General features: G+C 42.6%; 1 protein-coding gene across 1 annotated transcript in view; it reads left to right on the top strand.

Annotated features, from left to right (window-relative positions):
• The window catches only part of lrriq1 (leucine-rich repeats and IQ motif containing 1), a gene marked incomplete at both ends in the record, with an annotated part of 160285 nt that overhangs the window by 69674 nt on the left and 73937 nt on the right, over positions 1 to 16674 (top strand). Inside the window, 4 exons of the mRNA XM_084335301.1 lie at positions 5037 to 5164; positions 5702 to 5775; positions 7418 to 7511; positions 15373 to 15552. Of these exons, the coding sequence (XP_084191427.1) occupies positions 5037 to 5164; positions 5702 to 5775; positions 7418 to 7511; positions 15373 to 15552 (476 nt within the window). The remainder of the gene's footprint in view (positions 1 to 5036; positions 5165 to 5701; positions 5776 to 7417; positions 7512 to 15372; positions 15553 to 16674) is intronic.

Raw genomic sequence — 16674 nt, 5'->3', positions numbered from 1 at the left:
ATAAACGAACCATTGAGCTAATTCAAGACACTCATATCTACCTGTTGTCTAGTACTAGCTCCTGGGTCGAGAGCAAGTCAATCAACTAGAGAGCTAAATACAATAAGTTATAACACATTTAGACTGGTGTAGAATGTCTAAAATCATACAGAATCATAGAATTGTGTAGAATCATACAGAAAAAAGCATTTCATTATAAAGTATTCTGTATTTTACTATGACAAATAATAAACAAACTTGAATGACGTGAAAATTTACATTTATTTATTTATTTACTTACTGTGCAACCATCCAAATCAACTCAAACCTTGTACATTTAGCATTGTACGGCTAAAGTGCGGTGTGGCCATCAACGAATCAGTGGACCAGTACATGTACAGAGCAGGCTTTAGAATAATTCCTGTCAGAAAAAAAGCCCACGCTCACAGGCTTCCAAGCATGTGCCCTGCTACTCTGCATGTTGGCATCGAGAAGTGTATTGGTTTGCTCTGCATATATGTTCGTTTGACGAGCTATCAAACCTAGCAAATCATCCATCAGAAACAGACCCAGAAAGTCGACGGGCTGGTCGGATAAAAGCGTGGCAGCATCATGGCGTAGTCCTGGGCTGGCAGTGAAAGGGATGTCGGTTGGCACCCAATCCTCATCATGCCAGGTATCCTGGCTCCCACCACGAGCTGACCTGCTCCTTGCATGCCTCCTACCAACTCTTCCCCTTCCCCTTTGCATCCGTCGACCTGTAAATTATACAAATATACATTTGTATACACATTCCTATAATACATAGTTAGGAACTTTGTGTGTGTGTGAGTGAACGAGTGAGTGAGTGTGTGTGAGAGAGAGTGAGGCCTGGTAACTCACCCCTCTGTCTAGAATGCAACGATTCCACCATCCCCATGATCCCAGTGTCCTCGGTCACCTCTGCTTCTGGAATCACAGGAACGTAACAAATAGATACATTAGCCTGTTAAGCTTTAAGGTCCCCTTATAAGGGGACCCTGCTTTTTTTTTTATCATCAATCGATCAATAGAGACTGTATTAGATCCCCATGTGGGGTATCATTGGAAAGCCACACTCATTGGCTACAACCCTGTCCAAAATGTTTCGAGATTGCCAAATGATTGACGGAGCTAGAGCCCTGGGAGTCGTGTACGTGTTGTGTACTTTGGCGTGTACTTTGCACAGGCCTCACATATCGGCATGTAACTCGAGAACCGCTGAACGGATTTTTCCGCGTGAAATGGCAATCGACAGGCAACAAATAGGGCTTTAATTATATATATATATATATATAGAAATGCACACCCTAGAGGTCGGCAAAGTGGCGCGTTGCGAATCGTCCCACATGTGGGCCCTTGGATGTTAAGAGGTTGTGTTTCTTTTTCAAATGTAGCCAAGCGTAAATACCTTAACCCTATCAAAACAGCAGTCAAAGTGTATATTAAAGTTTTGACCGATGTTTTTAAGATTTACCGAAAATATGAATTTATCGGAAAAAATGCCAATTATATCTATTTTATAGTAAAACTGCGATGGAATTACTAAATCCAGATTTAACACTGCCATTGGAAAGAGCAGCTTTCCCCCCCTATCCATAGATGTATGATTTGGCCATAATAAGATCAAGTTCAAGGTCAAAATATGAATTTATAATTAAAATGTATTATAATTTATTACTGTATCTACAAATCCTTCTGTTTAATCATCTTCCCATTAGTTACGTTACCTTGGTCAGTCCGCAAAGCCCTGTCGGCCCCGGCCATTCATCTTCCGACGAATCGGAGTTTAATAAACAGGAAGAATAACGTTAGTTGGCGAACTAACGTATAAACATATGGACAGTATACAGGACTATATACAATATAGACAGTAGCTAAAAAAAATTCTCTCAACAGACACTGCTGTACCCCACACACAGTATAGCTGCACGCACACATAGACACCTCTGTACCACCTGTAAATGTCGGTATCTTACCCGGACTTGGAATCCATTCCGGCTCGGCTATGTCGCCGGTATCCGAGTAACAAAAATGATCGGGCTCCGGGCGTACTTGCTTCCGAGTGCTGCAGCGCGGTGAGACGCTCCTAGCGGACAGGCTAGACACCCCACTAGGCCCTGCGGCTGGTTCTGCATGGCTCGGTCCTGAATCGGCTTGGCCTGGCCTGGTGGTTGGAGTCGCAACATTTGACTTGCTCTTCCTCTTCATTTGATCACGGAATCAAATGAAGAATAAAGTCAAATACAAATAATACTACTACTACTACTACTACAAATACTACAACTACTACACCAACTCTCTCACTCTCTCTGCTCGCTCTGTGTGTGATGGTTTATGTACCTGGGACGAAGCGTGTGTACATTTGAATTGACCAATCCTAGCTGAGATGTATTCAAGTTGCCCAGGTGGTAAATGCACCTGATCCCCCCTCTGTGTATAACATCTCCTCAAAATATAGGGAGAGACTGCAGTGCCACCTATTGGAATTCGATCGGCATTGCAATTTCAAGGTCTCAGAATGAGTCACAAAGGTCTGTGCGACTGTTTAGAATAGAAAATCGAAAAAAAAAGGATCTAAACCCGAGAAATCTTGGGTTTGGTGCAGAAAGAGTTAAACAAGTCAAGAAGAAACATCACAATAAATCAAGAACAAAAGAAAAACACCATGAAATCAAAAAAATAAAAAAAACACTCCCAGACATACCCCACGCGAAGGTAAGGAACAACTCACTAAAAACCTAGCAATAGGAAAAAAGCACCACAGGCAATGTGGAGGAGAGAAACCTTAGAAGGGCCATTCAAGGGGGGATCTCCCTTCTTAGATGTCGGTGATGGTAGTGTTCCTATAAAACAGGCGAAACTGTTGGTAAGCATGTACACATACGTGTAATGAAACACAAATAAGTACATGCAATAGCAACTGGGGTACATAAGAACATTTTGAAAGATTGAAAATAGAGCTGATGACGGATCCATTTGAGGTATGGGGGGCGGCGTAGAGCAACAGCAGAGGTCCAGTGTCAGTAGCACTGGCTCCCAGCGGAGCTCCACTTGTGTCCGACACTGATGACTCTAAACACAGCAGGACTAAAACCACTGACATTGATGGATGGGGCCAGTTAGGCGCTGTTGCACCCACAGGTGTAGTGAGAGTCACCAGTAATAGACTGCAGCAGCCAGCAGGACCAGTTCAAACTGTAAGGATGGGAATGGTTTGTTACTGGGTGACTTACTTGTTGATGATTAGTCATTTCGATTAATTTTAAAGCCCCAAACAGCTTTCAATTCGGTCCGTTTAGTTCTATTTTTAGACTATTTAGTTGGTAAAAATACATTAAAAAAAAACTTGTGGAAGTCTATATTCCTGTGGTTGATTATTCTGTAACTACTAGCCGCTAGCTACAACTGAATAAGCGATTATTCGGTTATGTGACCTTTCTTTCATCAGTTTTCTCAATATTATAGTTGGACATGAGTACAACCTTCATTAGGTAGGCTCTCGCCTACCACCGGTCAATGGTCTCTAACTACACACCCTCAAAACCCCTACGCTCTGCATCTTCTGGACGTCTCAGACCCACTCCTATCCGAGCTCCGGGAGGGTCATCAAGGAGAACCTGCCTTTTCTCAGTCCTTGCCCCACAATGGTGGAATGAACTGCCCACCCCAGTTAGGACAGCCGAAGCCCGTCCAATCTTTTGCCGTCGAATAAAGACGCACTTCTTCAACCATTATCTGAAAAAAATTATAATAATAATAATAATTAATGTCTAACCCTAACTAACCTTACTGTCATGCACTTGTCCTAATAAACTAACCTACACTGTAGCACTCAACACTTTGATGAACATTGTAACTCAGCTGATAGAGTTGTGCCCTTCCTGATGACCTGTCGTACAGAACTTGTAAGTTGCTTTGGATAAAAGTGTCAGCTAAATGACTAAATGTATTGTGAAAATGGTACACGTGTTGTGGTTTTTGTGGGCGAATTGTTTCATTGAATCAACTCATAATTGTGAAATAAACTTTTCTTAAAACATATTTAAAGGTGACATGTACTATAAATGTCATTTTTCAGTCTCTAGCATTGTATTATAGTAATAGGAGTTCGTATCAATGTGTTTTAGTGTCTAAATACCATATTTTGGCGGATTGCTCCGATTCAGCTCAGCCCCTCCTCCAGTAAATCAGGCCATTTTGATTTGAACGGCTGAGTCACGTCATTCGGACGCTGGGTAGCAGACAGTGATGTGATTGGCTCTGTGGTTGTAGCTAATGCCCGCCCACATTCTACCTAGACTGACTGTACACAGCGAGTGGAAACCACTTCCTCATACTCTGCATGGGGAGAGAGAGAGAGAGAGATAGAGAGCACTTGGGGGGGGGGGGGGGGGGCTGCCACGCGCCACACACCCGCAAACGGGAGATTGAAAGAAAGAAAAAAAAAAACCACAAGCTGCCGCGCGGACTCTCATAACCGAGAGGGAGAGAAAGGAAGAGAGAGGGAGGGAGGGAGAGAGGGGGCCTTGTCAATAACGGCCTGTCTTTTTTTTCTCTCTCTCTCTCTCTCTCCCACCCCCTCCCTCTCTATCTCTCTCTCTCTCTCTCTCTCTCTCTCTCTCTCTCTCTCTCTCTATCTCTCTCTGTCTACCAGTGCAGACTGTGTGGACTGACTGTCACTCAAAGTGCTTATGGGCGGAGCCAGGCCATAACAGCCTGAAATCTTGAGGCTGAAAAATGATTGTTTTGAGTACTTGATTAGAAATATAAAACAATGCATTTTAAAAAAAAAAAACTTACAAATGTCTTCAATAGACTAACAGGAATTGTGTAAAGTTGCCCAAATAGTGCTAGGAATAGCAGTACATAGCCCCTTTAACATATTCTAAACATATTTTCGACAGTCCAGCTAAAACACTTTCAAGTCTGAAAGTCTATAATAGATACATCAACTTTTACATTTTAAGTTGATTATGAAGCTCTGGATAGGTAGAAAGTAAAGAGTATTTATTATTGAACCCTTTTCGTCCCTTCAGGCCCCCAGCCTGAGCAACCAGGTTCTCCTCAGGGAGCTGCATTTAGACGACAACAGCATCTCCTCCCTGGATCCCCTCGCTGGATGCTGGCTCCCTCTCTTACAAACCCTCTATGCGGCACAAAACAGGTAGGCTCTTCACATACCACCACAATGGATAGCTTTCTTTGCCAAAGTTGAGTTTGTTTATGAGTTGTCTAGAGTTTGAAAGGTTTCTTTTCATGTCATTCCATGATATTATTGCAATACATTGAGAATCAAGCAAAGGTACAACGTTTTATTGTAACCCACTCAATGAGGTTCGGACAGTGCATCAGCTTTCATAGATCATATGATTTGATAGGATAATTATATGATATGTTGTGATATGATTTGATATGATAATGATATGATGATAGTGAGCATGATATAGAATAGAAGTACTTTATGATTATGATGTTATGACATGATATATGATAATGATAATGACAATGATGATGCCATATGAAATTGAATATGAATTAAATGATTTGATATATGATACGATATGATATAAAAAAAAAGATATTGTGCATGTTCTTAATAAGTAATTCATATAATATATATTAATAAATAAATATACATTTTGCTTTATTTTATAGTACCTTTGAAAGAGTAATGCTCTTTGTGTTTCTCTGTGTTTCTCAGCATCACCCAGCTGCTACCCATGTGTGACTTTGTGTCTCTGGTGAGCCTGGATCTCGGACACAACTGCCTCTCAGGTAAGAGCCAGTGTTCAGCAACCAGTCAAAAATACATTAAGTAGAAGAAAGATGGTTTGCACTCAAAAACAAGGAGATTTTCAAAGCATTTTATGTCATCATTAGGCCAATTTGTATTTTTATTAATTTTTATGAAATTATTTTAGTAGTTTGAGCCTGAACACTGAAGGAAGCACTTGCCGAAACATTTGTGCATGTTTCTTCTACATTTATGAAGAAAGAAAAAAAGAAAGAAGCTGCAAAACGAGAACATAAACCGTTTTCTACTGAAGAGTCTTGGTTAAGCGGATGAGCATGCAAGCGTGCAATATGTGTATTACAGTGCTCCCATGATCAACAAACGCACCATAGATCATCCAATAATCATATCTTCATATCCAGTAATTTTAAGCCTTTAAGGATGAACCTTATTTCCATTTTAGGGAGTAAAAAAAAGAAAAAAAACTTTGACTGCGCGGTGATTGATTGAATAAAAAAATGTATTAACAAATTGCAGAATGGGTACAATACAGTACGGCTCAATACACACAATTGTTAAGGGGATGCAGACCAGAGAAAGACTTTCGTCTTGTTTACATTTTCAATTCATAATGAATTGTAAGTAAGGGTGCAATTAGCCCCGTGCAATCCATTCTTTGTGGATCTAGCCCATAAATATAGGCAATAAAAATAGGTCTGAATATAAAAAAATATGAGGAAAAAAATCATAAATAAACGGTGTAAACAATCTAACTTTGAATATACGAATATGAGAAACGTAAACAGTGTAATCAAAGGTGCATATTAGGGTTTGTATGCCCCATCAGTTATATTATATGTTACAATAAATATGGGCAATAAAGAATTGGAATCTGAAATTATATACTATCAGTAAAGTAAAGCAGTATACACAAGGTACCCTAACTGGCACGATATACGCCAATATGTTACCTACTGTATGATGTTGAACGTGGGTTTATACATTTTTTATTTTAGGTACTTGAGTACATTTAATATCAGTACTTTTAACATAACAAAGTTTACTTGAGCAGAACTTTGAATGGAGGACTTTTACCAGAGTACTACAGTATTACCTGTACACTGGGTGAGGATATTTTCTTTTTACTTTCACCAACGTAAATTAATCTCCCCCCTCCCCCTCCTCCCCCAGCGGTTATATGCAGCGTGTGCATTCCATCTGTATTCAGACAGGCAGACTCACCCAGGCTCTACTCCCACTCGGGTCCGTCCTACAGATTGATTTCACTTAACCCGTTTTCTCCCAGAGATATTACAATAGCCATAAATTCACATGCGCCCAACTCGTTTTAGGCGTAAACGCTTACGCTCGCTATCTATTTCATCGACTCCAGGGCTGCCTCTTTCATTTTGGCTCTGGGCCCCAAGCGGTCAAGGTATGACTCGATGGTAATAATATGTGTGTGTGTGTGTGTGTGTGTGTGTGTGTGTGTGTGTGTGGGGGGGGGGCGAGGTGCGGGTGGAGCAGATGAAGGGGGGCCCACGCGTCTCTGGAACGCATCTCCATTCGCCTCATTGAATTGATATTGCCTCCGTAACAGGATTAGACAGCAGTAAACGGTGAGGAATGGGATGGAGAATAGACACTGACAGAGAGAGTTTATTCTTCCTGCTTCTGTCGCAGAGTCGGGAAACGTGTGCGAGAGCCTGGGGGGATGTCCGCTGCTCCGAGACGTCGGCCTGACGGGGAACCCTCTTCAGCGGGACATCGGCTGGAGGTGAGGATGGACCGCTGGTTCCTATGGAGGTAGAGGGTCATCAAAGTACAGTGTTTTCAGGATCACGGTTATTCAGTCCTATTTAGATTTCTTTAAAGATAAATTTTTTGGCGTTTTTCATCGCTTTATTTCTACTGGGCAGTCCAGTAGAGAGAGACAGAGGAGGAATGGGAGACAGAGTGGGGGGAAGACATTCGGCAAATAACGACGGGTTCGGGAGTCGAACCCGGGTCGGCCGTGTCAGTTAGAGTGTTTGTTCATAGGTCGGATAGGACGTGACCTTTGCAAGCCGAAAGGTTTTGGAACGTTTACATTTTTCAGGAAAAATCCACTTCCTGAATCGACTGCGATTGGAAGACAAGCGGCAGTGATCAGCCTTGCTCTGTATGCACGTCACAACGTTCCCCACTACGACAGCCGGCCTGACGCAATCCCAGAAGTAGCTTCGAGGTACCGGAGGAGATGATCGTGTTTTCAGTGGTTCTTTATTGGAACTTGTTGGGGGCAGAACATACCAGCGAAAAGCCACTGTGGCTGTGTGCGAGGTGAGCGCGACGTCGTCTTGAAAACATTCAACAGAACACGGGAATTTCCCGTCCACAGCCCTGGATTAACACCCATAAATCCACGTCCGCTATTGGATTACCCCCCCCCCCCCCCCCCCCCCCCCTCGCAAAATATTCACAATGTTATATTCTACCTAGAATCAGAATGAAAATCACTTCTATTCACTGGGAAATTCATCACACATCCAACAACATCAAATATGGAATATACAAGTTATAAAAGATATTTATATCCCAAAATATGGGAATTGTTTTCCCCAACAGAAAGCTCATCGTTTGGGCTGCCACTACCTGAATGAATGAATGAAAACTTTATTTAACAGATTGCAGAATGGGTACAATACAGTACGGCTCAATACACACAGTTGTTAAGGGGATGCAGACCAGAGAAAGACGTTTGTCTTGTTTACATCAGGGTCCCACATTTTCAATTCATAATTGAATTGAAACACACCTGTACGTCACACAGCCTGCGAAGCAGCTCTGTTTTTACTGTAACCAAAACTGACCTCCACCACCAAATTAGTTTGGAAAGAAAATGCATTCATAATTTTGAATCGCATCTATCATAGTATCACAAATAGCATTTAAGCTTCTGTGAACATGTATGAGTTATGCGGTGATGTATAGCTATCAGAAAAGTAGTGGACACAGACGCCGTGAAGTGAAATTGTTTAACTTTTTTCCCCAACTCATTTTCGGTTAATATCATATTATTTATTCAATATGTTAAGGGGAAATAATCTGAGAATAAGTAGCACCAGGAATGTTTAACAGTAGAACGTCGTCCAACTCTCTGCATAGGAATGTGTTGGGCTCCACAAGTGTATGAGGCTTTACTGGTCACACTGTGCACTATTACAACTTTAACGTTGGCCACCTGATACTATTATAACGACTGATCTCAGACCACCTTGGTCGCCTGCTATCAGTTGTCCACTGAACACATTATAAAACAATCGTGCAATATCATATAGGTAACCACTGCAGTAACAACCCACTCAATCAAAACAACCTAGACGCACGCTAACTCTGTGCACCTCCGTTCATTTTGTCACCTTATATTAAAATAGTTTTACATAACAAATTTGGTTATGTTATATTTTCATCAACACACAGCATATGGCTTACTTTACCTGTGGATTTATGCCGTAAAGCCTCAGCTGAAACGCAATCTAAATATTCCACTGAACTTTACCTAACCCTCCAAATGCCAACAGTGGAATTAACCCCCTGTATTTCTCGGCTCTCGCCGCGACCCTTTCATCCCTGGCCAGCGATAACACCGGCTAAATTAAAGCACCAGAAAGGATATCGCCAAAGAAATACACTTCGCTCCGAGCGGCCCCGGATCCACGAGGCGGCGAGAGGAGAGGTAGAAGGAGAAGAAGAAGAAGGTAGGAGGAGAAGAAAACACTTGAACCCTGATTAATCAGGCCTCTCCGAGAGAGAGAGAGAGAGAGAGAGAGAGAGAGACTCGTGTTTTCGAGGAAGTCTTCACTAAATGAAATATGGGCCCGCGTCCTCCGAGCCGGGCCACAGAAGAAGGACGCAGCTGGGGGGAGAGACGGAGCCCGGAGCCGTGTTCCCCCACCGCTAGCGGAGAAGGAGGAGGATCGCGCTGACATTGAGTTCAGTTTGGGAAGGGTTCAGATGAAAGGCAGTATTTTTACAGTATTGTTTCAGAATGTATTTATCTTCTTTCCCTAAGTATGAGGCTCGTGTAAAGCCTAACGTTAGAACTTTATTATTATACTTTTTTTCTTTCAAATAATGAGCTTCAGTTACTCAGCTAATATTTGGGCCATTAATACTTTTGAAGATTCTTTTCGACAGCCTTGATAAATGCTATACACAATTTAATCATATTTTAACGAAAGAAATGTGTTATGTTAGGAGTACATCACTTTTTTTCTTTCTCTGTTCTATACTGTAGTCATGATAGGCAGTTGCTCATAATAAACCGTCCGATCAAGTCAAATTCCTCTGTTCTCCAACCTCAGCTAAATGTAATTTCCCCACATCCTTTCATTAGGCCGGTAACAGTGGAGTGTCCATCAAACCACATCACGTTATACATAACCTCACGGCACCTCATCACTACACACGGCACAGGCCTACCTTACCGTAAGTCCTCCAGAGAGTGTGTCTTAAGCAGCGTCCCGTTTGCAAATGTAATTACGCTCCCCACCTCGGTGAGCTCATGTCAGGATCAAACGCTTGCTATTTGGGTTTCCAGCCTCATTTGAAGAAGAGGGCCAACCAGACGACATGCCTGCAGGGCTGCAACCTAATCCTGATCTGTGTCTGAGGCACAATTGGGCCACATCAAACCCCCTCTGTTACCCTGACGGTACACAGATCCGGTCATGCTCTAGCATGGGTCTGGGGGAGGTGGGAGGCGGGGGTTATAGCATGTGTTTTCAGAAAAAGGCATCAGAAAAGATGTATCCGTCCCATACAATCTGGATGTACTGGAATTTGTCTCTGTGACAGTGGCATGGCGCACAGACATATCAACAACATACAATGTTTCATGGTATGAAAGACACACATGGCACTGTGACAACAGGACCTCACATACAGTAACATCACAGATATCATTATACTGTAAGTATCAGTGACATTGCCAAGACGTTGTTTTCCAACAAGGATATTATGTTTTCTATACCCCCCCCCCCAAAGAAAGAAACATCAGTGGCTTTAAGATCGGTCATATCTAATTCATTCACTCATTCGCTAATTTAAAGCTCCAATCCAGGTTTTTTTATACCATATAAAGGTGGGGTACGTATATACATAATTACATATACATTCAGTTTGATCTGAAGGTGGGAAATAAGGTCTGTTTTATTTCAGTGTCTACAACCATTTCCAACATAATCAACATTTTACAGCTCACATCTGCCTGTTTGTCCTTTTATAAAGGGCTCATTCCATCAACTGGAGAATAAAGATATTTCTCCCATTGCTTTTTTATTTTGATAGTGGGGCTACCCATTTGTTATGTGTAGATTACTGATTGGGCCTAACAAGGTAAAGCACATTTAGACATGAAGGTAAATAAGATATAAAATAAAAATACTGAAACATATACTGTGTATCAAAGCAAGCTTTTGTAATACACACTAAGGCCGGGCCATTATTCGAGTTTCAATTTCAATTACGATGTTGGCTTCCCACGATCATGAAAACAAGATAATTGAGATCAAACGATTATTGTGCCACATGCCGTGTTGCTCTCATTTTGTCTTGTGTTGTAAATGCAGTGCACCCTTCCTTCACAGCTGTGCACCCCCCCCCCCCCCCCCCCCCCCCCCCCCCCCAAGCCCAAACAGTAACAGGAGGAGCCACGGCGTGTTTCTCCTGTTATTTTGAAACGTCTTTGGTAACTTGCAGAAGATGACAGAAAGGCAGCCTTTGGTCAGGAAGGACGACGAAACAAATTCAGTCGTTGTCATATGATGTTCTTAAATCAATCATATCGTTTTTAATAATCGTGGTTTCAATATCAATCAAACATTTTTGTGATTATGATTTTTGCAGCATAATATGAGCAGCCCTAACCCATTCAGACGTTTCAAAATCCATGTGAAATAAAAGTGAAAAGACTGCTTCACTGCAGCCAAAATGTCTTGCAACATCTCACAAGAGGCTCCAGGAGGGGGAGAAAAGGAATCGACAGCCTGAAATCTTTCTGCTTGACGGTGTCCCCTGTGGCATTTCTATTTTCACCCTGAAAATGGACCGCGTTTTGACTCCGTCCGGAGTCTGTTTCTCTGGCAGATATTTGAGATTCCTCAGCCTGCACATCCTCAGCCTCAGGCGGTGCTCTCCTCCCAGAGAGACCCCCACAGCTTCTACCACTTAGCTGATCCTCCGGTCTTCAGTTGTGAAAACTATTGTCTATTAAAAAAAATGAAAGTGAGCAAAGGGCTTACCCCGGTGGCTCAGCTCGGGCTTGTGTCGTGGGTTTGAATCCCGCTCGTGACCTTTCGTCGCCTCTCCTCGTTCCCGACTCTCCACTGTATGTCTCTAATGAATTAGGATGGAGTGATTGGGGTGATGGGGTGTGGGTTAGAGTGATCCTCCCATCACAAGGTCACAGGTTTGATCCCCCCCCCCCTACCTGATCCAAGAGGCACTGCAACACTGCGCTCTAACCCCGTCGGTGGAAGACCTACGTACATGTATGTGCATCTCACAGGGATATGTGAAGAGATACAATCCTTTTCTGTACACGACATGGCAACAGGAGTCATTTAAATTCAACATTTAAAGAGGAAATACTAAAAACTAGCGATGCTCGATATTGGCTTTTTTACCGATACCGATATTCCGATATTGTCCAACTCTTAATTTCCGATACCGATATCAACCAATATCAACCGATACCGATATATGCAGGGTTTCCCACCCCAAAAACGGAATAATTTCAGGTAACTAATCATTTCACTGGATATATATATAACAAATATTGTTATTGTTTTTTTCTTTTTTTAAACCGATACCGATATTTTCCGATATCACATTTTACTGCCGATATCGTCCGATTGATTGATTGATTGATTGAAAACTTTATTAACAGATTGCAGAATGGGTACAATACAGTACAGCTCAATACACACAATTGTTAAGGGGATGCAGACCAGAGAAAGACTTTCGTCTTGTTTACATCAGGGTCCCCCATTTTCAATTCATCAGGACATATATGACATACATGACATACAGATAGTCAGTACTGCTACATCTATACATTTATGACATACCAGATTTGCAAATACAGTACTGCTTGTGATACAGAAGGAGTCAAGAAAAGGGAGTATATACATTTGACGTAGAAACTGTACATTGGAGGAGGTTGGGTGGGGGGGGTTGGGTACATTGGGATATTGACAACCATACTGGGTAATTTACATTGGAGGTGGTTGGGGGGGGGGGCACACTGTATAAACAAGTAAAACTGTACATTGAGGGGGGGGGGGGGGAGACACTGTACAAACAAACAAAATTGTACATTGAACTATTGACAACCATACTAGGTAAATAATAATATATCGGTCGGCCGATAATATCGGACATCCCTACTAAAAACAATACAAAAGAAAGTTGGAAGAAAATGTCTGTCTGTTTTGTCTCTCTAGATTAGAAGATAGATGCATCCCCTTGGGGAAATGCATGGTATCCAGTAACTCAAACCTTACAGTTGACAAACGTTAAAATAGACGGACATAAAAGGGTCACACAATACAAGAGGCAGACGAGTAAAGCAATGAGGTGGACAAACAATAAAATAATTTCATTTAATTTCATTTAATTTCATTTTTATTTATTCGTACATGGAATTGTTACAGCCCAACAGTACATAGTTCACTTAATATGCTCCACTTAATTCCATGGCCGAAAGGAACAGGAAGAAGAACATTCTTATTGTACAGTACCTGCCCCTACACACATACAGTGCACTGATAGACTAAGTGCAATGTTTACCAAACCAAACTAAATGTACATACTTGTTTTGCAGAACTGGAAACATCAACACAATTAAATTAACATAAATAAATAGAAATTGTCTATTAGTTAAATAGCATATTTAGGTTCATTCATTTATACACACACACACATTTATCTATAAATCACTACTTAAGTTAAAAGTTAAACATTTAAAAGTAAATACATTTTGCACTATTGCACATTCGCTATTGCACATTGTCCTGTCTGTCTGTCTGTCTGTCTGTCTGTCTGTCTGTCTGTCTGTCTGTCTGTCTGTCTGTCTGTCTGTCTGTCTGTCTGTCTGTCTGTCTGTCTGTCTGTCTGTCTGTCTGTCTGTCTGTCTGTCTGTCTGTCTGTCTGTCTGTCTGTCTGTCTGTCTGTCTGTCTGTCTGTCTGTCTGTCTGTCTGTCTGTCTGTCTGTCTGTCTGTCTGTCTGTCTGTCTGTCTGTCTGTCTGTCTGTCTGTCTGTCTGTCTGTCTGTCTGTCTGTCTGTCTGTCTGTCTGTCTGTCTGTCTGTCTGTCTGTCTGTCTGTCTGTCTGTCTGTCTGTCTGTCTGTCTGTCTGTCTGTCTGTCTGTCTGTCTGTCTGTCTGTCTGTCTGTCTGTCTGTCTGTCTGTCTGTCTGTCTGTCTGTCTGTCTGTCTGTCTGTCTGTCTGTCTGTCTGTCTGTCTGTCTGTCTGTCTGTCTGTCTGTCTGTCTGTCTGTCTGTCTGTCTGTCTGTCTGTCTGTCTGTCTGTCTGTCTGTCTGTCTGTCTGTCTGTCTGTCTGTCTGTCTGTCTGTCTGTCTGTCTGTCTGTCTGTCTGTCTGTCTGTCTGTCTGTCTGTCTGTCTGTCTGTCTGTCTGTCTGTCTGTCTGTCTGTCTGTCTGTCTGTCTGTCTGTCTGTCTGTCTGTCTGTCTGTCTGTCTGTCTGTCTGCCTGCCTGCCTGCCTGCCTGCCTGCCTGCCTGCCTGCCTGCCTGCCTGCCTGCCTGCCTGCCTGCCTGGCCTGGCCTGGCCTGGTCTGGTCTCTGTGTGGGTGGTGCCATTGGGCCAGAGGCTGTAGTTCTCCTTCCAGGTCTCTGATCCTCAGCTCAGTTTGTCCCCCCCCCCCCCCGGCCCCCCCCGGCCCTGAGAGAAGAAGCCTGCTCTCTAACCAAAGCCCTCGTTTTGCATGGAGACGTATTTCCCTCGGTCTCTGTCGGGTCTAGAATGCCAACCTCCATTTGGATTCTGTCCCTGTTCCTCCCAAAGGCAAAATGTATCATCTCTGAATATATTGTGATGATAATATTAACTACTGGATTAAACAAGACGCTTGTTTAACATTACACTGGTGTAGAAGACATTTCAGATTGAGTTTTCAGCTCTTTATTGCAAAAGACAATGTTTTCCTCAATAACTTGTAAAATATAATATTTTAGATTGATGGTTGGGTGGATTATGTTATATATGATTGAGATAAAATACCAGAAAACGAATTTCACTATTGTCAAATGCATGTAGTCTTATTGTTTGGTGTTGGGTACAATATTAGAATGAACTTTGTTTTCAGATAGGCATTATTGATGGGGATATGTTGACGGTCATGTATTGATTTCATTTAGAGGTTCTCAACGTGAACTGCGGAGGAGCAGAGCTGGGACTATGTGCCCATCAGTCAGTGTGTCCAGTAATGACTCTGACTGACTCTGACGTGGCCTAGCGACTGCTTCATGACTTATTTATTTAATTGATAGATAGAAGCTAAAGTGCAGCACAAATGAACAAAGACGTTACTCAGGATGGTGGTGTCTCACTCAGCTCGCTGCTCTCTCCTTCACAGGGGCTCTCTGCTGGAGGCAGTTCCTGGCCTGAGGGCCGTTGACTGCAAGGAGATGAGTGTCTCTGCGTCGCCCCCTGCTGTTCACTGTGTCACCCTGCATGCTGATATCTTCCTGGCCTTCTGTCAGGCCCAGCACCAGCAGAGGCAGCTTTTACAACAGAAGCACACCATGGAGATCAGGTGAGAGTGAATCGATTTACTTGATTTAATTGCAGTCTCAGTCTGTTATACTGCATAGGGTTAACATGAAGAAACGTTCAGACAGCTAAGCATGGGTGGTTCACTCCGGGAGGCCCGGATTCGATTCCCGGTCAATGCAGGCAATCCTTTTCATTGTGCTGTGCAATGACTATTCATTTGAATCTAATCTAGGGTGAACATGAAGTGTGTGTGTGTGTGTGTGTGTGTGTGTGTGTGTGTGTGTGTGTGTGTGTGTGTGTGTGTGTGTGTGTGTGTGTGTGTGTGTGTGTGTGTGTGTGTGTGTGTGTGTGTGTGTGTGTGTGTGTGTGTGTGTGTGTGTGTGTGTGTGTGTGTGTGTGTGTGTGTGTGTGTGTGTGTGTGTGTGTGTGTGTGTGTGTGTGTGTGTGTGTGTGTGTGTGTGTGTGTGTGTGTGTGACATAAGAAGTGAGGACTCTCTTGGAAGGTTATTATACTTATTATACTGTGAAATTCTCCAGACCTCCCTTGGCAGAGCCTGAGGTGTGGTCAGTAGAACAGCCCCCCCCTTATCCCCCCTCCAACCCACACGTCAGACCAACACAAAATATGTAAACAGTGCAATACCAAGAGGGGCTCTTTTTCCTAGAGGTCGCTGTTTGACTGCATTACAAAGTTGACCTTTTAGAGGGGAATTCCAAACCCTAAAACAGAATGCACATTGTGCTATTCCAATGATCTGTGACGGTTAGATCTATCAACATAGAAAACGTCCAAATGACGTACTATGGTACAATCACCATGGATATATAAGATAAGCTATTCATTTATTGACCCCCTTGGCGGAATTCAGGATACTGTACATAGTGTCTTAGGAGTTGTTCCGCTATTCACTGGCTATGAAGCAGCTCCAGGATTTATCTCTTGACGACATCCTCACTAGAGTCTTGTCGCTCAGTTTAAGGAGAAATCGAACCGGCACTGTACATTATTATAGAAATAATTGTGTGGATTCTACAGTATTTTAGGGTGGATTTCCCCCTAAGGTTAAGGTTAAGAATGTAAGTTAAGTTACACTTCATTAGTCCCCGTGGGGGAAATTATCCCTCTGCATTTAACCCATCCCAACCACTTAAGAGCAGTGGG

Source organism: Notolepis coatsorum, assembly GCF_963971535.1.
Source record: "Notolepis coatsorum genome assembly, chromosome: 18".
NCBI classification, from domain to species: domain Eukaryota; kingdom Metazoa; phylum Chordata; class Actinopteri; order Aulopiformes; family Paralepididae; genus Notolepis; species Notolepis coatsorum.
The sequence above is the reverse complement of the archived record's forward strand: the minus strand, read 5'-3'. Positions and strand labels throughout refer to the sequence as shown.